We start from the raw sequence: 20,231 nt of genomic DNA, 5'->3' as shown, positions 1-20,231 counted from the left end.
TCACCCCCCGTGTCACCCCCCGTGCCACCCCCGTGTCACCCCCCGTGCCGCCCCCGTGTCACCCCCCGTGCCACCCCTGTGTCACTCCCCGTGTCACCCCCCGTGCCGCCCCCGTGTCACCCCCCGTGTCACCCCCCGTGTCACCCCCCGTGCCACCCCCGTGTCACCCCCCCTGTCACCCCCGTGTCACCCTCGTGCCACCCCCCGTGCCACCCCCCGTGTCACCCCCCGTGCCACCCCCGTGTCACTCCCGTGCCGCCCCCGTGCCACCCCCGTGCCGCCCCCCGCCGCGGCCTCTCCCGTGCCCCGCTCGTTGTCCCGGGCTCAGAGTCCACGGCCGGAGCCGCCCGCGGGCAGCGGGCAGCGGTCACGGGGCCGGGCCCGGGGCCAGCCGGGCAGCACCGGGCAGGTCCCGGCAGCGCCGGGGCAGGAGCGGCCCCGCGGGCTCGGGCTGGCGGCGCTGAGCAACCGGGGCGCGGCCCTGGGGGCTCCGGTGCCACCGGTGCCACTTGGGGCTGTGACCGTGAGGGCTCCCGTGCCACCGGTGCCACTTCGGGGTGCGACCGTGAGGGCTCCGGTGCCACCGGCGCCACCTGGGGCTGTGACCCCTGCCGCATCGCGGTGCCAGCTGTCCCAAACCGGGGTGCCGGCTGTCCGGGGCAGGGATGGACGCCCCGAGCCCTCTCCCGACCCTGATCCGCAAGAAGCGGGACGGGGAGCGCCTGGAGGACGCCGAGATCCGGAGCTTCGTGCGCGGCGTCACCGAGGGCACGGCCCAGCAGGGACAGATCGGTGCGGGCGGGAGGGACGGGGGACACACCGGGGGCGGGAGGGCAGCGGAGGGAGCGGGAGGGGGACACGGCCGGGGGTGCGCCGATGGGACGGGGACGGGGTGGGGAGCGCGGGCAGAGCCGGGGGGACACGGCCGGGGGAGTGACACGGGCACAGGGGAGTGACACGGGCACAGAGGAGTGACACGGGCACAGGGGAGTGACATGGGCACAGAGGAGAGACACGGGCACAGGGGAGTGACACGTGGGCACAGGGGAGTGACACGGGCACAGAGGAGAGACACGGGCACAGGGGAGACACATGGGCACAGGGGAGTGACACATGGGCACAGGGGAGAGACACGGGCACAGGGGAGACACATGGGCACAGAGGAGAGACACGGGCACAGGGGAGACACATGGGCACAGGGGAGTGACACGGGCACAGAGGAGAGACACGGGCACAGGGGAGAGACACGGGCACAGAGGAGAGACACGGGCACAGGGGAGTGACACGGGCACAGGGGAGTGACACGGGCACAGAGGAGTGACACGGGCACAGGGGAGAGACACGGGCACAGGGGAGACACATGGGCACAGGGGAGAGACACGGGCACAGGAGAGTGACATGGACACAGGGGAGTGACATGGGCACAGGGGAGAGACACGGGCACAGGAGAGTGACACGGGCACAGGGGAGTGACATGGGCACAGGGGAGAGACACGGGCACAGGAGAGTGACATGGACACAGGGGAGTGACACGGGCACAGGGGAGAGACACGGACACAGGGGAGAGACACGGGCACAGGGGAGTGACACGGGCACAGGGGAGAGACACGTGGGCACAGGGGAGAGACACGGACACAGGGGAGAGACACGGATCCATGGGCACAGGGGAGTGACACGGACACAGGGGAGTGACACGGGCACAGGGGAGTGACACGGGCACAGGGGAGAGACACGGATCCATGGGCACAGGGGACACCGGGCCAGCGGGCGGTCCCAGCAGAGGGAGGGACAGCAAGGGAAACAAACCCCGGGATGTGCCGGGGGGTCCTGGGCAGGGGACACGGCTTGGGGACCACCCTGGGAGGACAATAGGGGGACCCCAGGACGTGGCAGGGGGTCATGAGCAGGGGACGATGGGGGTGAGAGAGGGGGACCCCAGGATGTGGCAGGGGGTCACGGCCAGGGGGTGTGGATGGGTGGGGGTCCTGGGGAGGGCACTGCGGTGCCCCCGGGTGCCACGCAGATGGCATTGGGCTGTGGGCGCGGGTCGGGCTGGGGACAGGGAGGGGACCGGGGAGGTGACACGCGGCCGGTCGCTGTCACCGCAGGCGCCATGCTGATGGCCATCCGGCTGCGGGGCATGGACGCGGCTGAGACGCTGGCGCTGACCCGGGCCATGGCCGGCTCGGGCCGGGCGCTGGCCTGGCCGCCCGCCTGGCACGGGCTGCTGGTGGACAAGCACTCGACCGGCGGCGTTGGGGACAAGGTCAGCCTGGCCCTGGCCCCCGCGCTGGCCGCCTGCGGCTGCAAGGTGAGGGGGAGCCGGGGACGGCGCGGGCACGGGGGGTCCCCGAGCCCCACCCGTGCCCACCCGTGCCCCTCCGCAGGTGCCCATGATCAGCGGGCGCGGGCTGGGCCACACCGGGGGCACCCTGGACAAGCTGGAGGCCATTCCCGGGTTCCGGGTGTCCCAGAGCCCCGAGGAGGTGACGGACGGGGGGTGATGGGTGCGGGACGGGGACGCCACGGGCACCCTCACACGCTGCAGGAACCGGGCTCGGGGGGCTCCAGAGGGGAGGGGGTGATGATGGGGTCCCTCTGGGGCACCCGGGGGGTGTGGGGTGACTGTGGGGGGTCCATGGGGGTGGATGCCATGGGGTACTGATGGGGTACCGGTGCCAACAGGTTGTGGGTTCTCACGGGGGTCCCAAAAGGGGCAGGAGAGGATGGGGAGCGCCCTTGGGGTGCCCGTGGGTTGTGTGGGTGTCCATGGGGTGTCCGTGGGGTGTCAGTGGTCTGTCCATGGGGTGTCCATGGGGTGTCAGTGGAGTGTCCGTGGGGTGTCCATGGGATGTCAGTGGGGTGCCCGTGGGTTGTGTGGGTGCCCATGGGGTGTACATGGGGTATCAGTGGTCTGTCCATGAGGTGTCCATGGGGTGCCCATAGGGTGTCCATGGGGTGTCGGTGGTCTGTCTGTGGGGTGCCCGTGGGGTGTCAGTAGTCTGTCCATGGGGTGTCCGTGGGGTGTCAGTGGTCTGTCCATGGGGTGTCAGTAGTCTGTCCATGGGGTGTCAGTAGTCTGTCCATGGGGTGTCCGTGGGGTGTCAGTGGTCTGTCCATGGGGTGTCAGTAGTCTGTCCATGGGGTGTCCGTGGGGTGTCAGTGGGGTGTCCGTGGGGTATCCATGGGGTGTCCGTGGGGTCCCGCCGGGACACGGCTCCCGCAGATGCAGCACATCCTGGCGCGGGTGGGCTGCTGCATCGTGGGGCAGAGCGCGGAGCTGGTGCCCGCGGACCGAGTGCTCTACGGGCTGCGCGACGTCACGGCCACGGTGGACAGCCTGCCGCTCATCACCGGTACGGGCACGGGGCCGCGGGGCCGCGCGGGAGGGGCGCGGGCAGGCGGTGACCCCCGGCCCGCCCGGCCCAGCCTCCATCCTCAGCAAGAAGGCGGCGGAGCGGCTCTCGGCGCTGGTGCTCGATGTCAAGTTCGGGGAGGCGGCGCTGTACCGCACCCGGGAGAGCGCGCGGGAGCTCGCGCGGAGCCTGGTGAGACCCCCGGGACCCCCGGGACCCCTGCCCGGCTGCCCTGCCCGCCGTCCGCTCCCAGTGTCGCTGTCCTCTGTGCCCGCTGTCCCCTCCCGCTGTCCCTGCTCCTGTCCCTGTCCTTGCTTGTCCCCTATCCCTGCCCTGTCCCTTGTCCCCTATCCCTGCCTGCTGTCCCTTGTCCCTGTCCTTCCCACTGCCCCTGCCTGTCCCTGTCCCTGTCCGTGTCCCTGCCCTCTCTCTGTCCCTACCCACTGTCCCTGCCCCGTCCCTTTTCCCTGTCTGTTCTTCCCACTGCCCCTGCCTGTCCCTGCTCCTGTCCTTATCCCTGCTTGTCCCCTATCCTTGCCCTGTCTCTGTCCCTGCCTGCTGTCCCTTGTCCCTGTCTGTTCTCCTTCCCACTGTCCCTACCTCTCGCTGCTCCCGTTCCTGCTTGTTCCCTATCCCTGTCCCTGTCCCCACGTGTCCCCAGCCCTGCCCTGTCTCTATCCTTGCCCACTGTCCCCGCTCCTGTCCCTATCCCTGTCCCTGCCCACTGTCTCCACCTGTTCTCCCTGTCCATCCCTATCCCTGTCCCCTCCCGCTGTCCCCCCTGGGTGTCCCCGCAGGTGGAGGTGGGCACCCACCTGGGCATCCGCACGGCGGCGCTGCTGAGCCGCATGGAGCAGCCGCTGGGCCGCGCCGTGGGCAACGCGCTGGAGGTGCTGGAGGCGCTGCAGTGCCTCGGGGGCGGCGGCCCCCCCGACCTGCGACACCTGGTCACGGCCCTGGGTCAGTGCGGGACACGGGGGGACACGGGGGGACATGGGGGGACACGGGGGGACAAGGGAGGGGGCGGCCTGCGACACCTGGTCACGGCCCTGGGTCAGTGGGGGTCATGGGGGGACACGGGGGGGACACGGGGGGGCCAGGGTCTGCAGACACGGGTCCTGTGTCCAGTCCCAATCCTGAGGTCCCCCTCACACTCTCTGTCCCCTCATGGGGTCCCTGTCCCTCTCCCTTGCCCCCGCCCCTCCTCCCTGTGCCGAGCGGGGCTGGGGGCACAGAGGGGGAATGGGGCAGGGTTTGGGGCTCCCCAGGAGTGGGTCCCTGTGGGGGTCCCAGCCCTGTCCCGTTTGGGGTGCTGCAGGCGGGGTGCTGCTGTGGCAGTGCGGGATGGAGCAGGGGGAGCTGTGGGGCGGTGTTTGGGGTGGGCTGTGGGGCGGTGTTTGGGGTCGCTGTGGGGGTCCCAGACCGTGTCCTGTTTGGGGCGCTGCAGGCGGGGTGCTGCTGTGGCAGTGCGGGATGGGGCAGGGGGAGCTGTGGGGCGGTGTTTGGGGTCCCTGTGGGGGTCCCAGCCCTGTCCCGTTTGGGGCGCTGCAGGCGGGGTGCTGCTGTGGCAGTGCGGGATGGGGCAGGGGGAGCTGTGGGGCGGTGTTTGGGGTCCCTGTGGGGGTCCCAGCCCTGTCCCGTTTGGGGCGCTGCAGGCGGGGTGCTGCTGTGGCAGTGCGGGAAGGCCGCGGGGGCCGAGCAGGGCCGTGAGCGCCTGGCCCGGGCTCTGGACGATGGCTCGGCCCTGGGCACGTTCGAGGCCATGCTGGGGGCGCAGGGGGTGCCCCCCGACACCGCCCGGGGTCTCTGTGCCGGGACCCCCGCGCAGCGCCGCCGGCTCCTGGGCGAGGCCAAGGTGTGCGAGGAGCTGCCCGCGCCGCAGGAAGGTCAGAGGGACCCCAGCCCAAATCCTGCACCCTCCCCTCGCCCCGTGCCCCTCCGGGGGGCTGAGGGTCCCCCCATTCCCACTGCCCCCATCCATCGCCATCCCCTCGCTCCTCCCCAGGATGCTCAAGACCCCTCTGGGTTGATCCCCCCACCCTGAGAGTCCTCACCCGCACCCCTCTGCCCCTCATCCTCCGTGTTTGGGGGTCCCCAAAGCCCCCTGCCCCACATGCTGTTCCTCGAGGGTCCCTGGTTCCCCATCCCGTGTTCTGGGGGTCCTCACCTGTGGCCCCTGTCCCCCATCCCTGGGCTGTCCCTGATCCCTGGGGGATGCCCATATCCTGACCCACCTGGGCTGGGATGTTCCCGTCATGTCCCTGTAGCCCCACCATGTCCCTGACACCCCCATGTCCCCGTCCCCCCCCCATGTCCCTGTCCCCCCTCCCATGTCCCTGACCCCCTTTTTCCCCAGGCTGGGTGCAGCAGGTGCGGGCGCTGCCCCTGGCGCGGGTCCTGCACCGCCTGGGCGCGGGCCGCTCGCGGGCCGGGGACCCCGTGAACCCCCGCGTGGGCGCCGAGCTGCTGGTGGGCACCGGGCAGCACCTGCGGGCAGGTGAGGGGGGCTCCCCGAAACCCTCATAGCCTCCGTGCGCCGTCCGATAACCCCTCTGTACCCCCTCCCTCAGGCGAGCCCTGGCTGCGGGTGCACCCGGTTGGGGGAGGATATGGGGGGATCAGAGCCCCCCGAAACCCCTCTGTGCACCCCGGTTGGGAGGGATATGTGGGGGATCAGAGCCCCCGATGACCTCTCCGTGCCCCTCCCTCAGGCGAGCCCTGGCTGCGGGTGCACCACGAGGGCACCCTGGACCCGGAGGGCCGACGCGAGCTGCAGGACGCGCTGTGCCTCGGCCCGGAGCCCCCCCGGGACCCGCCGCCGCTGGTGGCCGAGACCATCGTGCCGTCGGGAGCCCTGCCCGGGCCGTGCCGGGACTCGCAATAAACCGCGATGATCGCGATGCCGGGGCCATGTCGCGATTCACCCCCCCACCCCGAGTCTGAGGGCTGCGGCGCGGGGCGGTGGCGCCACCTTGTGGGTGAAGGGGAGAGTGCACGAGGGCGGTCACGCCCCTCACATTGACCACGCCCCTCCGCTTTTGACAACGCCCCGCTCACCTTGTGGGGCAGGGTATAGACCACGCCCATTTGTCTGTGGCTCCGCCCTTTCCCACCGTGGCCCCGCCCTCTCCCGGTATTTCCGGTTCCGCCGGCACCGGCGGCGGACGGGGCGCGGGGGAGCGGGCGGAGGCCCCAAAGGTCAGCGGGGACTGCACACGGCGGGTGGGGGGAATGAGGGCACCGGGAGCGGGGAATGAGGGGCCGGGGGGCGTCTGAGGGGCAGAGCGGGGTCCGGAAGTAGCAGGGACAGGGACGGGGTCAGCGGGCGTTTGGGTTGGGGGAAAGAGCAGCAGGGCACGGGGGACAGGGGGTGTTTTGAGGGCAGAGTTGGGGTCCAAGGGTATCGGGAGGGGTGGGATGAGGAGTCAGGGGGCATTTGGGGAACAGACTGGGGGCTCCGAGAGCAGCCGTGTATTGGTTAGGGGACATTCAGGAGGGGTGAAATGAGGAGTCGGAGGGCATTTCGGGGGATAGGGTTGGGGTCCAAACCCACCACGGCGCGGTGACGGCGGGGCAGCTCCCTCCCCCTGACCCCCCTCGCTCTCCCCACAGCCCCAGCGATGCTGCGGTCCCTGCGCCCCATCCCGCGGCTGTGCCCAGCCCTGTGCCCGCCCGGGCCGTGCCCGGCGCGGTGCCAGCCCCGGCGCCGCCTGGCCGTGCCCCCGGGCGCCCCGCGGCTCCCGCTGTGGCAGCGGCTGTGCGCGGCGGGCGCGGTGGCGGGCGCGGCGGCGGCGGGCTGGCTGTACGTGCGGCACGAGAAGGAGCGGCGGCAGCGCTCCCGCCGCCTGCGGCAGCTCCGCCGCCTGGCGCTGGGCCAGGGCGACTTCCAGCTGCGGGACACGGCGGGCGCGGCGCGGAGCAAGGCGGATTTCCTGGGCCGCTGGGTGCTGCTCTACTTCGGCTTCACGCACTGCCCGGACGTGTGTCCCGAGGAGCTGGAGAAGCTGAGCCGCGCCGTGGAGCTGCTGGAGCGCGACCCGGCGCTGCCGCCGCTGCAGCCGCTCTTCGTCACCGTGGACCCCGAGCGCGACGACGCGGCGGCGCTGGAGCGGTACCTGCGGGACTTCCACCCGCGCCTGCTGGGCCTCACCGGCACCCCCGAGCAGGTGCGGGCCGCCGCCGGCGCCTTCCGCGTCTACGTGAGCGCCGGGCCCCGCGACGCCGACGGGGACTACGTGGTGGATCACTCGGTGCTCACGTTCCTCGTGGATCCCGACGGCGTCTTCCGGGACTGCTACGGGCGCTCCCGCACGGCCGAGGAGGTGGCGCGGAGCGTCAGGGGACACATGGACGCCTACGAGCCGCTGCCCCCCGCGGATGGGCAATAAACGGCCGTGACACACCCCCAAAGAGTGGGGTCTGTCGTGATTTGAGGGGTGGGGGTGGTACGTGGTGGGGGAAAGGGACAGCTGGCAACCTCCAGTGTCCCCAGGTGTGTCCCATGGCAGGGACACAGCCCTGAGAGCCGGCAGGGGTGGCACGTGGTGGGGGACAGCTGGCAACCTCCAGTGTCCCCAGGTGTGTCCTGTGGGAGGGACAGAGCCCACACCTTGCCTTGTCAGGGACATGGGGGTGGCACATGGCAAGAAGGGGACAGCTGACACCTCCAGTGTCACCCAGGTGTGTCCCATGGCGGGGACAGAGCCCTGAGAGCCTGCAGGGGTGGCACATGGAGGACAGCTGACAGCCCCCAGGTGTGTCCTGTGGGAGGGACAGCCCTGAAAGAGCCCACACCCTGCAAGGGTGTCACAAAGAGGGAGACATCTGACACCTCCAGTGTCCCCCAGGTGTGTTCTGTGGGAGGGACAGAGCCCACACCCTCTGAGGGCTGCCACATAGCAGAAATGGACACCCGATAGCCCCCAGTGTCCCCAGGAATGGTCTGGGGTGAGGGAGATTTAGAGCAGGCAGGTGGAGGGACCCCCCGAGGTGTGTCCTGTGAGGAGAACATGGGTGGGTGAAGGCACCCCCACCAGACCCCACTGCCCCTCAGCAGTGTCACGTAGCAGGGAGGGACCCCTGCAGCCCCCCAGGAGTGTCCCATGGGGCAGGGGGCTCTGCACAGGTGAGTGAAGTGACTCCTTTCCAAAGGGAGACAAAAGGCGGGTGGGCAGAGGGACCCCCCAGCCCCTCCCCACAATCCCATTACACCCCCCGCCCCCCCAGGGAAGAGGCCTGTCCTTAGCAAAGTGGGGGGGGGGGGGTTTATTGGGGCCCGGGGTCCCTCTGGGAGGGCAGCTGGAAGTGCTGGAACCGCTCGTGCGCCGGGCGTGCCGAGAGCAGCCGCAGCCGCGCCGTGTCCAGCGCCGCCTCCAGCCCCGGCTCCTGCGCCAGCTCCACCTCCGCGTCGTTGGCCTGGGGAGGGGACACGGGCTGGGAGAGGGTCCTGGCACAGCCGGCGACCCCCCAGGAGCCCCCAGAGCCTTACCAGCTGCAGCGAGGCCAGCAGGTAGCGGCACACCTCGAACGGGGGCCGCCCGGCCACCAGGCTGGCCAGAGAGTGCCACCGGCCCCGCTCCGTGCAGCGCCCGGTCAGTGCCAGCCCGTAGGCGCGGACATCGAAGGGGACACGGTTCTCCTGGGGGACAGCAAGGGGACAGGGAGGGTCAGAGAGTGTCACTGGTCAGTGCCAGCCCGTAGGCACGGACATCGAAGGGGACACGGCTCTCCTGGGGGACAGCAAGGGGACAATGAGGGGACAGGGAGTGTCACTGTCAGTGCCAGGCCATAGGCATGGATATCGAAGGGGACACGGTTCTCCTGGGGGACAGGGAGGGTCAGAGAGCGTCAGGGAGTGTCACTGGTCAGTGCCAGCCCGTAGGCTTGGACGTTGAATGGATACAGGTCTCCTGGGGGACAGCGAGGTGACAAGGAGTGTCACCTGTCAGTGCCAGCCCCTACCCATGGACATGGAATGGAACATGAGACTCCTGCAGGTATGAGGGGACAGGGAGGGTTAGGGGTGGAGTGAGGTGGGCAGGGGGCTCTGGGGTGGGTACGGGGTGCTCAGGGGTGGGCAGGGGGCTCTGGGGTGTGTATGGGGGGCTCAGGTGTGGGTACGGGGCTCTGGGGTGGGTACGGGGTGCTCAGGTGTGGGCAGGGAAGGGCACAGGGCTCAGAGTGGGTGGGTACTGGGTGTTCAGGTATGAGCAGTGGGGCTCATGGTGAGCAGGGCAGTGCCCCCAGGTGCCAGCCCAGCCCGAGCAGTGCCCCCAGCCCAGCCTGGCTCCGTGCCTGTTCCTGCAGCAGCGGCTCCACGCGCTCCTCCCACTGCCGGATGCGCTGCGACAGCTCCGTCTCCTGAGCGAACTTCTGTGAGCTGGCCATGAACAGCTCCTGGGGACAGGGACAGCAATGGGGACACCCCCAAGCCTCCTGGGGACACCCCAAAGCCTCTTGGGGACACTACCAAGCCTCTTGGGGACAACTTGACCCTCTGGAGTCGCTCCCAGGTCCCCACGTTCAGCACCTACCACGTTCCTGCGCACCAGCTCCTCGTAGCCAGGTTCAGGGGGGTCTGTGGGAAAAGGGGTCACCAGAGTGGGGGACAGCACCGCATGGGAGGGACAGGGGACAGAGTGGGGACAGATGGGTCAAGGAATTGGGGAGGGAAGGGTCAGCAGCTCACCCAGGTTTCCTTCCTCCAGCTCCTCTGGCGCCTCAGGCTCCATGTCCTCGTGCTCCACAAAATCATCATCATCCCCATCTGCCACAATGGGGACACTACTCAGTGTCCCCTGAGACCCCCTCAGTGCCCCCTAAGACCCCCCCAACCTTCTGGGACCCCTCCAGACCCCCAGGAAGGAAAGAAAGGCTCCCCAGGCTGGGGGATTTGGGGTTTTGGGTTCCAGCACCTGCCCCATCCTCGCTGTCGGCGCCGCGCTCCTGCTCCAGCTCCCTCGGCAGCTCCTGGAGGGAGGAACAGCCCTGAGCCCCTCCTGAGCACCCCCAGAGCATGGCAAGGGGGTGCTGGAGCCCCCCAGTTTAGCCCACACCCACTCACCCCCCGTCTCTGGAGCTTCCTGTGCGCCGCCAGCCGCTCCTTGAAGTGCCGCCAGTACAGCACCTCCAGGTCTGCAGAGATTGGGAACAGGGATTTGGGGTGGCCCCTCTGTGCCCCCCCAAAGCAGAACCCCTCCCAGGCATCCCAGGCCCTTCCCCTTTGCAGGAGCTGGTGTCCACTGCCCCCACTTTTGGGGTGTCCTTCCCCTCCTTCCTACCCCATTGCAGGATCCAGTCCCTGCTGTGCCCCCAGTTTTGGGGTGCCCTTCCCCTCCATGCCCTCCCCACCGCAAGATCCAGTCCCTGCTGTGCCCCCAGTTTTGGGGTGTCCTTCCCCTCCATGCCCTCCCCACTGCAGGATCCAGTCCCTGGTGCTCATTACCCCCAATTTTGGGTGCCCTTCCCCTCATGCCCTCCCCACCGCAGGATCCAGTCCCTGCTGTGCCCCCAGTTTTGGGGTGCCCTTCCCCTCCATGCCCTCCCCACCACAGGATCCAGTCCCTGGTGTCAATTCCCAGTTTTGGGGTGTCCTTCCCCTCATGCCCTCCCCACCGCAGGATCCAGTCCCTGGTGTCCATTCCCAGTTTTGGGGTGTCCTTCCCCTCATGCCCTCCCCACCGCAGGATCCAGTCCCTGGTGTCCATTCCCAGTTTTGGGGTGCCCTTCCCCTCCATGCCCTCCCCACCGCAGGATCCAGTCCCTGGTGTCCATTCCCAGTTTTGGGGTGTCCTTCCCCTCCATGCCCTCCCCACCGCAGGATCCAGTCCCTGGTGTCCATTCCCAGTTTTGGGGTGCCCTTCCCCTCCATGCCCTCCCCACTGCAGGATCCAGTCCCTGGTGTCCATTAACCCCAGTTTTGGGGTGTCCTTCCCCTCCATGCCCTCCCCACTGCAAGATCCAGTCCCTGCTGTGCCCCCAGTTTTGGGGTGCCCTTCCCCTCCATGCCCTCCCCACTGCAGGATCCAGTCCCTGGTGTCCATTCCCAGTTTTGGGGTGCCCTTCCCCTCCATGCCCTCCCCACTGCAGGATCCAGTCCCTGGTGTCCATTAACCCCAGTTTTGGGGTGCCCTTCCCCTCCATGCCCTCCCCACTGCAAGATCCAGTCCCTGCTGTGCCCCCAGTTTTGGGGTGCCCTTCCCCTCATGCCCTCCCCACCGCAGGATTCAGTCCCTGGTGTCCATTCCCAGTTTTGGGGTGCCCTTCCCCTCCATGCCCTCCGCACCGCAGGATCCAGTCCCTGGTGTCCATTCCCAGTTTTGGGGTGTCCTTCCCCTCATGCCCTCCCCACCGCAGGATCCAGTCCCTGGTGTCCATTCCCAGTTTTGGGGTGCCCTTCCCCTCCATGCCCTCCCCACCGCAGGATCCAGTCCCTGGTGCTCATTACCCCCAATTTTGGGTGCCCTTCCCCTCATGCCCTCCCCACCGCAGGATCCAGTCCCTGGTGTCCATTCCCAGTTTTGGGGTGCCCTTCCCCTCATGCCCTCCCCACCGCAGGATCCAGTCCCTGGTGTCCATTCCCAGTTTTGGGGTGTCCTTCCCCTCCATGCCCTCCCCACTGCAGGATCCAGTCCCTGGTGTCCATTCCCAGTTTTGGGGTGTCCTTCCCCTCATGCCCTCCCCACTGCAGGATCCAGTCCCTGGTGTCCATTCCCAGTTTTGGGGTGCCCTTCCCCTCCATGCCCTCCCCACCGCAGGATCCAGTCCCTGGTGCTCATTACCCCCAATTTTGGGTGCCCTTCCCCTCATGCCCTCCCCACCGCAGGATCCAGTCCCTGGTGTCCCCCAGGACAGGGAATGTGCCCCTGCCCGTGTCCCCTCACCTGCAAAGGTGGGGCCCTTCCTCCTGGTTTTCCGGCCCTCTGTGACGTTGTTGTCTGGGGGAAGCAGATCAGGAACAATCATTGGATGGAAACTCCATGGATTTATCAAAGCTGGAAAAGCCCTCTGAGCCCATCAAGTCCCTCCCAGCACTGCCAAGGCCACCCGTGCCCGTGTCCCCAAGTGCCACGTACACAGGGCTGTTAAATCCTTCTGTTAAAGATTTTTAAATCCTTTTGGATCCCAATCCCACAGGAATCACTCACAGGCTGCAGAGAACCATCTGGTGAAATCCTGGAGCTTCCTCGCGCCCCTCCTCTTCCTCTTGCCTCCAACCACATCATCCAGGCCGTGTGGCACCAGGAAGGGCCTCCCTGCGGGTGACACGGGTGACACCGGGTGTGCGGCCACCCCCACGGGCTGGGAAGGGGAAGGGGCCCCTCTGGATGTCCTGGGGCTGGAATGACCCAGCGTGGGGACAGGGACACTTGAGGATGTCCAGTGGGGCTGGGAGTGACCCCCTGTGGGGCTGGGAAGGACCTGCCATGGGGATGGGGACATAGGGCTGGGAATGACCTTCCATGAGCTGGGAATGTCCCCTTGTGGGAGCAGGGATACCCCGCTCTAGGACTGGGGACACTGAGGGACACGTGCCTAGGGACGACTCGCCCCAAGTTGTGCTGTCCCTGCTCCCCTGGAGCTGCCCAGTTTCCCCAGAAATACCTTTCCTGAAGGGCTTCTCCTCGGAGTCTCCGAAGGGGTCGAGGCTCTGCCATGGATTGGGCTCCTCCTGGCACAGGGGTGAGGATGGGCAGGGGCTCTGGGGCATCCCAGGGGTCCCATCCTGCCCGGATTTGGGATCTCCCTGGCTCAGATTTGGGATCTCCCTGGCTCCAGGCCCCCCCTTACCTTGCTGAGGGCTTTGGGGTCCTGGCTGGGGAGTCTCTCCCGCAGGATGTACCCCCGGGTCCGGGGCAAGCTCTGGGGGACACGGGGAGGGACAGTGAGGGATGGGGGGACACGGAGAGGGACAGTGAGGGATGGGGGGACACAGGGAGGGACAGTGAGGGACTGGGGGACAGGGAAGGGCTAGGGTGGGGGGATCCAGGGGCCTGGGGAAGGAGTGAGGGGCTCCAGGAAACGAACAATGGGCTCCAGAGAAAGAACACGAGGCTCTGGGGAAGGAGTGAGGGGCTGTGGGGCTCCAAGGATCCAGGGAAGGAGTGAGGGGCTCCAGGGAAGGAGCACAGGCAGCCCCCCAAGCCCCTGCCCCACACAGACCCTCTGAGCAACGATGTGTTCGTTGGGGACCGGGGTCACTTCCATGTCATCACCCAGGGGGACCCCAGGAACGTCGTCATCGTCAGGTCCTGCATCACCTGGAGGGGTGGGAATGGGCAGAGGCTGGAGAAGCTTCCAGGACCCCCCATTCCCACCCTGCCTGCCAAGGAATCTCCCCAGGTGCTCCTCCTGCCAGGGCAGGGGCAGCAGAGGGCAGGAGCAGGGAATGGTGCAGTTGGAAGGGCTGGAAAATCCCCCAGAGCCCAAATCCAAGCATTCCCAGCACTGCCAGGGCCACCACTGACCCTGTCCCCAAGTGGCACATCCACAGGGATGTTAAACCCCTCCAGGGACAGGGACCCCACCCCTGTGCCAGGGCTGCACAGCCCTTTCCAGGAGGAAATGCCCCAAAATCCAGCCCGAGGCCGTTCCCTCTCCTCCTGTCCCTGTTCCCTGGGAGCAGAGCCCAGTCCTGACCGTCCCCTCCTGGCAGGGATGAATTCACCCCTCACCCTCCTCGGCAGCCCCTGGATGGACAGAGGGACCCCAGGACACCCGGCAGGTGCCACCCCTCACCTGCCTCCTCGCGGAAGCTCAGTGCCCGCACCAGGGCCGTGCCAGCGCTCGGACACTCGGCGGGGCTGGATCCCGGGGCCGCTGCTGGGGACAGTGACGGTGACGGTGAGCCCTGGCAGCGGCAGGGACGGTGACAGGGCCACCCCAGAGCCCCCGGTACCTGTGGCCGTGCCCAGGTGCTGCTCCTGCTGCGGGTGGGTGGGGGAGAGCCCGGCCAGCTCCAGCAGGAAGGCGCCCGAGGGGTGGGGGGTGGAGGTGTTCATGCGGAAATCCCTGCGGCTGGCCAGCACCTCGCCGCGCCGGCTGCGGGGACACGGCAGGACACTGTCCCCAGCGTCCCCTGGGACAGCCCTGGGACGGCCCAGCAGCACGGGAATGGCCTGGACGGCCACACACGTCCCGGGATCGTCCTGCTCCTCCAGATCCCAGCAGGGATTGTGTGTTTGTGCTGAGGGACCCAGCTGGAGCAGGGGAGGGGACAAGGGACAATCCCACCCAGGGACTGGAGCAGGGGAGGGGACACGGGACAATGCCACCCAGGGGAGGGGACATGGGACAATGCCACCCAGGGACTGGAGCAGGGGAGGGGATATGGGACAATGCCACCCAGGGGAGGGGACACGGGACAATCCCACCATGAACTGGAGCAGGGGAGGGGGTGTGGGACAATCCCACCCAGGCACTGGAGCAGGCAAGGGGACACAGGACTATCCCACCAGGAACTGGAGCAGAGGAGGGGACACGGGACAATCCCACCAGGAGAGGGGACAAGGGACAATGCCACCAGGGACTAGAGCAGGAGAGGGAACATGGGACAATCCCGCCCAGGGGAGGGGCATGGGGCAATCCCACCCAGGGATCCCAACTGGAGCAGAGGAGGGGACATGGCACAATGCTACCCAGGGGAGGGGGACAAGGGACAATCGACAATCTCACCAAGGACTGGAGCAGGGGAGGGGACACGGGACAATCCCACCCAGGGGAGGGGACACGGAACAATCCCACCCAGGGACTGAAGCAGGGGAGGGGACATGGGACAATCCCACCCATGGGAGTCAACACGGGACAATCCCACCCAGGGGAGGGGGACAAGGGACAATCCCACCAGGGACTGGAGCAGGGGAGGGGACACGGGACAATCCCAGGAGTGGCACCTCAGGAGGGGATTTTCCTTCTTCTCCCCCTCTTCCGGGGGCACCAGGGACATCGGGGTCAGGGGAACGATGTTCACGGCCTGGGAAGGGACAGGGAGGTGGCAGAGAGCCTGAGAAAGGTGTCATTGTCCCCAAGGCCACCACCCCGGCTGGATGGCCCCAGGATTCACCCAGGAAAATGGTGCCATGGAGGGGAGGAAAGGAGGGAGAAAGGGAGGGATAAAAGGAAGAAAAGGAGGAAAATGGTGAGAGAAAAGGAGGGGGAAAGGAAGGGAGAAAATGAGGGGGAAGAGAAGCATAAAAGGAAAAAAAAGGAGGAAAAAGGATAGAGGAAAGGGAGGGATAAAAACAGGGATAAGAGAGAGAAAAGGAGGGGGAAAGGGAAGGATAAAAAGAGGGAATATAGGAAAAAAAGAAAGGAGGAAGGAGGGATAAACAGAGGAGTAAAAGGAGGGAAAGGAGAACTAAAAGGAGGCATTAAATGGAACTGGTTCCTCTTACGGCAGGCTGCTGATCCCTCCTCAGGTCCACGCTGGCCTGGCTGGTTTCTGGGATGTCATCCAGGGACAGGAACTGCAGGAAAGCCCCCCCAGTGTCACCCCAGCTGGCAGGGACACCGAGGGACCCCCCTGGAGCAGCACAGGGAGCACAGAGCCCGCCTCACCTCCTCCTCCTTCTCCGTGAAGGTAGCGTCGGCATCGCGGCCGTCGGGGCCCAGGGACGTGGGCAGCTTCTCCCTCCTAGGGAAAAACGGGCTCAGGATCCATGGAATGGGGGCCAAGGGTCCCTCCAGCCCTGCTGTGGCCCCCCCAGGTGGGAAAATCCCAAAAAACAATGGGGATTTCCCTCTCATCCGTGTCAGTGTGGGAGTCCAGAGGAGCTGGCAGCACATTCCGAAGGGATTTTCCTTTTGGAAAAGGCTCCCTCAGGCTCCTTTGGACTCCTGAATCCCCAGGAACCAGAAGGGAAAGCAGCCCTGGTTCTGTGTGTTATCCCTGTGATGGCATTCCTAAACCTGGGGTGCTCCTCCCAGGGCAGGGATGGGAGTGGGGATGGCCCAGGATCAGGGCAGGGATTCTGCAGGACAAATTTCCCTCTGAGAAGGGAAAATTTCTCCCTGGGAAGGGAAAATCCCACTCACTTTTTCTTGGAGATGCAGTCCAGGGTCTGGCAGACCAGCATGTACAGGTGTTCCACCTGGAAAACAGCACCTGGGGCTGGAAAAGGGGGGAGCAGCTCCTGGGAAAGCAGCTCCTGGGAAAGCCCCTCCACCCGAGGGACTCCCCCCCTCCCATTATGGGGGTCAATTCCATGGGGTTTGGTGCTCTTTTCCCTTTTTTTCTGCTGTTCCAAGGCCAGACTGGGGGAAATCCCTGGAATTTGGAGCAGCCTGGGACAGTGGGAGGTGTCCATGCCCATGGTCCCCTCCCACCCAAACCATTCCAGGGCTTTGTGGTCCAAGAGCTCCAACATGCCATGATTTTGTGACAAAACAGGATTTTCTATCCCACCCTGGAGAACAGCAAAACTCCTGCTGTTCCCTGGGGCTGCCAACACCCACAAAGGGATCAAATTCCGGAAGGATGAGCTGAAATTAATGGTTAAAGATTTGAAGCCAGGGGGGAATTCTGGGGTGACCCCAGGGACTCGGGGTGGCTCAGGGGGATGGGATGGGATGGGATGGGGATGGAGCAGCTGCGATCTCACCTTCCTGCTGTAGATGCAGGCAGAGCCCTGGATCAGCAGCGCTGCCTCCATGAAGTTCATGGTGGTTTTGCCGTTGTCGAAGGAAATGCAGATCTGGTCCAGCTGGGAGGGGCAGGGTTTGGGTTTAGCTTTTACAGACGTGTTTGAAAAGGTTTTATTCTGTTAAGTGGTTTTATTCTGTTATATATTATTCAACTCAATGAAGGGTGAGACTAAGAGATGTAAAACTCAACACTGTTCTACTAAAGCTAACTTATTTTCTGGTTACAATTCCTTATAAATACTTTTCACCCTATTAGCTTCTGCTGCACAACATTGCTGTTAATTCTAACACTGATCACTTATAATTAGTTATGTTACTTCTAATACTGCTGTTAATTCTAACACCAATCACTTACAATTAATTATGTTACTTCTCATATTGCTGTTAATTCTAACACTGATCACTTATAATTATGTTACTTCTAATATTGCTGTTAATTCTAACACTGATCACTTCTATTTTCACTCCATGTGGTCTTGCTACCATGCATCTTTCCCAGTTTTAGTTCTCTAAAATAAAACTTTTAATTAAAATTTAATTAAATTAAAATTTTAATTCTTTAAAATTCTTTTGCAAGGCCGTATTTTAAAACGTGTTTCTAGTTCAATCTCTCTACCAATAATGTAATTTATGTTTTATGACTTTAAGTCAACGCACAATAATAATAATAATGATAAAATAATAATAACAATAGTAATAATAATAATATACAGACGTATAAATCTGTGAGAGTTTTCTGTGAGGTTTTGGCAATTCTTTATAAATTTACTCCTCACAGGCAGGGAGGAGAGGCTGAGCCTGGCAGGGTCTGGGGTGCCACAGGGACAGGGATGAGGGGAGGTGGCAGAGAGCCTGGGAAAGGTGTCATTGTCCCCAAGGCCACCACCCTGGCTGGATGGCCCTGGGATTCACCTGGGAAATTGGGGCATGGAGGGGAGGAAAAGAGGGGTAAAAACAGGGAGAAAAGGAGAGGGAAGGAGAGTGATAATAGGGAGAAAAGGAGGGATAAAAAAAGAGATAAAAGGAGGAAAAAGGAGAGAGGAAAGGAGGGGGAAAGAGAGGGACAAAAGGAGGAAAAAGCAGGATAAAAGAAAGAAAAGGAGGAAAAAGGAGAGAGAAAAAGAGGGGAAAGAGAAGGAGAAAAGGAGAGGGAAAGAGAGGGATAAAAGAAAGAAAAGGAGGGATAAAATGAGAGAGAAAAGAAGGAGAGGGATAAAATTAAGAAAAGGAAGAAAAAAAAGAAAGAGAAAAGGAGGGATAAAAATAGGGGAAAAGAGAGGAAGAAAAGGACAGATAAAAGGAGAGAAAAGAAGAAGGAGAGGGATAAAATGAAGAAAAGGAAGACGAAAAGGAGAGAAAAGGAGGAATAAAAATAGGGAGAAAAAGAGCAGGAAGGAGAGGGATAAAAGGAAGAAAAGGAGGAAAAAGGAGGGAGAAAAAGAGGGGCAGGAGACACGAGGGGCTCTGGGGTGACCCCGTTACCTCCTCCAGGTACTCCCCCAGCTGGGCAGCCACATCCACCTCCCAGTTCTTGGTGAGGTCCCGGATGGGCTGCAGCAGGTGCAGGAAGCGGGAATCCACCTCTTCCATGGTGGGATCCCCCTGCAGACACCCCAAAAGCGGCCTGGGAGCTCCCAGCTGTGGAGGAGGGTCCCTCAGGGAATCACTGTCCTGGGCTGCAGGGCAGGGGACAGCGCCGGGGGAAGCTCTGCAGGAATCACAGCTCAGCTGGGTGGGAACAGAGACACAACAAATCCAGCTAACAGGGAATTGATTGGGCTGGAAAATCCCCACCCCAATCCCAATCCCGACACACAGATCCCAATCCCAGTCCTGATCCTGATCGTAATCCCCACCTCAGTCCCAGCCCTGGCCCTGATTCTCATTCTGACTGTGATCCCAGTCCTGACCTGATCCTGATCGTGATCTGTCACAGATGTCTTTTGTGAAAAATCCTTTCTTCAGGATTTTTCCCCTTTCTGAGAAGCTGTGGCCTCAGCAAAAAAATGTAAACAATGGTTATCTGCTGCTGTGGAATGCAACAGGTGGATCCGTGATTGTAGATGTTTAGATTCACTGACCACTCACGGCAAAGCTGTTCTTGCTTTCTGCCTGGACACAGAACTTTGTTATTCATTCCTTTTCTATTCTTAGCTTAGCAATTCTCTGAGAACTTTTCCTTCTATTCCTATTAGTATAGTTATAATGTAACATATAGCATAAAATAATAAATCAAGCCTTCTGAACATAAGGTCAGCATTCTCGTCTCTCTCTTCACCCTGAAAGACCCTTGCAAGCCCTGTGACAGTAATCCCAACCCCACTCCCAGCCCTGGCCCTGATTCTCGCTCCGACCATGGTCCCAATCCTGACCTGATCCTGGCCCTGATCGTGATCCCAACCCCACTCCCTGATTCTCGCTCCGACCATGGTCCCAATCCTGACCTGATCCTGGCCCTAACTTCAGTCCCAACCCTGACCCTGACCTCAAACTCGACCCCAGTCTGGAACCCACTCCCAGCCCTGACCCCAGTCCCCACCCTGATTCTCACCCCAATCCCATCCCGTATCCCAACGCTCACCTGATGATCCCGACCCCAATTCCCATCCTTAACTCTGCCCCGGTCCCGATCCAAACCTCATTCCTGATCCCAACCCCAACCTCATTCCTGATCCCAACCCCAACTTCAGTTCCGATCTTGATCCCAACCCCGATCCCCAGCCAGACCCCAACCCCCAAATCATCGCAATCGCTGCCCCAACTGTGCTCCCAACCTCAATCCCGACTGTGATCCCGGTCCCGATCCCCTTCCAAACCTCAATCCCGACCCTGATCCCGGTCCCGATCCCCATCCTGACCTCAGTCTCCACCGTGATTCCGTTCTGATCCCGGTCCCCATCCAAACCTCGATCCCGACCCTGATCCCGATCCCGGTCCCCATCCAAACCTCGATCCCGACCGTGATTCCGACCCAGATCCCAATCTCGGTCTCGATCCCGGTCCCCATCCAGACCCCGATCCCGGTCCCGGTCCCCATCCAGATCCCGGTCCCGGTCCCGGTCCCGATCCCGATCCCGATCCCGATCCCGATCCGAACCCCGCCGTGTCCCTGCTCTCCGCCCCTCACCGGCCCCTCCTCATCCCCCGATCGCCGCCGCCATTTTCGTCCTTCCCGCGCTCCGTGACGCGCCCCGAGCGCCGCTGACGTCACGGCGCCGCTGACGTCAGCGCCGC

The 20,231-nt window shown here is 64.0% G+C and overlaps 3 protein-coding genes across 3 annotated transcripts; 2 read left to right on the top strand and 1 right to left on the bottom strand.

Annotated features, from left to right (window-relative positions):
* Window positions 1–645: 645 nt before the first annotated feature.
* On the top strand, window positions 646–6,240 carry TYMP (thymidine phosphorylase). The gene is made up of 9 exons (XM_054294086.1): window positions 646–792; window positions 2,109–2,311; window positions 2,388–2,486; window positions 3,227–3,356; window positions 3,430–3,548; window positions 4,154–4,316; window positions 5,012–5,242; window positions 5,713–5,853; window positions 6,068–6,240. Exons 1-9 carry the CDS (start codon window positions 666–668, stop codon window positions 6,238–6,240), a joined length of 1,386 nt encoding a protein of 461 aa, XP_054150061.1. The 5' UTR covers window positions 646–665.
* Window positions 6,241–6,246: 6 nt separating this feature from the next.
* LOC128949244 (protein SCO2 homolog, mitochondrial) lies at window positions 6,247–7,744 on the top strand. The gene is made up of 3 exons (XM_054294103.1): window positions 6,247–6,334; window positions 6,426–6,554; window positions 6,969–7,744. Exons 1-3 carry the CDS (start codon window positions 6,247–6,249, stop codon window positions 7,742–7,744), a joined length of 993 nt encoding a protein of 330 aa, XP_054150078.1.
* An 877-nt stretch (window positions 7,745–8,621) lies between these two features.
* On the bottom strand, window positions 8,622–20,164 carry NCAPH2 (non-SMC condensin II complex subunit H2). The gene is made up of 21 exons (XM_054294095.1): window positions 20,125–20,164; window positions 18,480–18,725; window positions 16,955–17,056; window positions 16,389–16,444; window positions 15,912–15,987; window positions 15,749–15,820; window positions 15,248–15,327; window positions 14,254–14,396; window positions 14,094–14,177; window positions 13,518–13,615; window positions 13,146–13,217; window positions 12,960–13,026; window positions 12,503–12,610; window positions 12,239–12,292; window positions 10,420–10,490; window positions 10,271–10,325; window positions 10,045–10,122; window positions 9,890–9,933; window positions 9,651–9,752; window positions 8,845–8,994; window positions 8,622–8,771 (listed from the first exon to the last, which is right to left on the bottom strand). Exons 2-21 carry the CDS (start codon window positions 18,585–18,587, stop codon window positions 8,622–8,624), a joined length of 1,770 nt encoding a protein of 589 aa, XP_054150070.1. The 5' UTR covers window positions 18,588–18,725; window positions 20,125–20,164.
* Between the last annotated feature and the right edge of the window lie 67 nt (window positions 20,165–20,231).

Source organism: Melozone crissalis, unplaced genomic scaffold (genome assembly GCF_028551555.1).
Source record: "Melozone crissalis strain CALT ecotype California unplaced genomic scaffold, PUWL_Pcris_2 ptg000208l_1, whole genome shotgun sequence".
In the NCBI taxonomy this organism is placed as follows: domain Eukaryota; kingdom Metazoa; phylum Chordata; class Aves; order Passeriformes; family Passerellidae; genus Melozone; species Melozone crissalis.
The sequence above is the reverse complement of the archived record's forward strand: the minus strand, read 5'-3'. Positions and strand labels throughout refer to the sequence as shown.

Excerpts from the sequence above, each read along its gene's own strand:
- TYMP (XM_054294086.1), top strand. The coding sequence starts at position 666 with ATGGACGCCCCGAGCCCTCTCCCGACCCTGATCCGCAAGAAGCGGGAC. Across the intron at positions 2,312-2,387 it reads TGGCCGCCTGCGGCTGCAAG|GTGCCCATGATCAGCGGGCG; the intron begins GTGAGGGGGAGC and ends GCCCCTCCGCAG. Across the intron at positions 3,357-3,429 it reads CAGCCTGCCGCTCATCACCG|CCTCCATCCTCAGCAAGAAG; the intron begins GTACGGGCACGG and ends CGCCCGGCCCAG.
- LOC128949244 (XM_054294103.1), top strand. The coding sequence starts at position 6,247 with ATGATCGCGATGCCGGGGCCATGTCGCGATTCACCCCCCCACCCCGAG. Across the intron at positions 6,335-6,425 it reads GCGGTGGCGCCACCTTGTGG|GGTATAGACCACGCCCATTT; the intron begins GTGAAGGGGAGA and ends CTTGTGGGGCAG. Across the intron at positions 6,555-6,968 it reads AGCGGGCGGAGGCCCCAAAG|CCCCAGCGATGCTGCGGTCC; the intron begins GTCAGCGGGGAC and ends CTCTCCCCACAG.
- NCAPH2 (XM_054294095.1), bottom strand. The coding sequence starts at position 18,587 with ATGGAAGAGGTGGATTCCCGCTTCCTGCACCTGCTGCAGCCCATCCGG. Across the intron at positions 9,753-9,889 it reads AGCTGGTGCGCAGGAACGTG|GAGCTGTTCATGGCCAGCTC; the intron begins GTAGGTGCTGAA and ends CCCTGTCCCCAG. Across the intron at positions 8,772-8,844 it reads TGCTGGCCTCGCTGCAGCTG|GCCAACGACGCGGAGGTGGA; the intron begins GTAAGGCTCTGG and ends TCCCCTCCCCAG.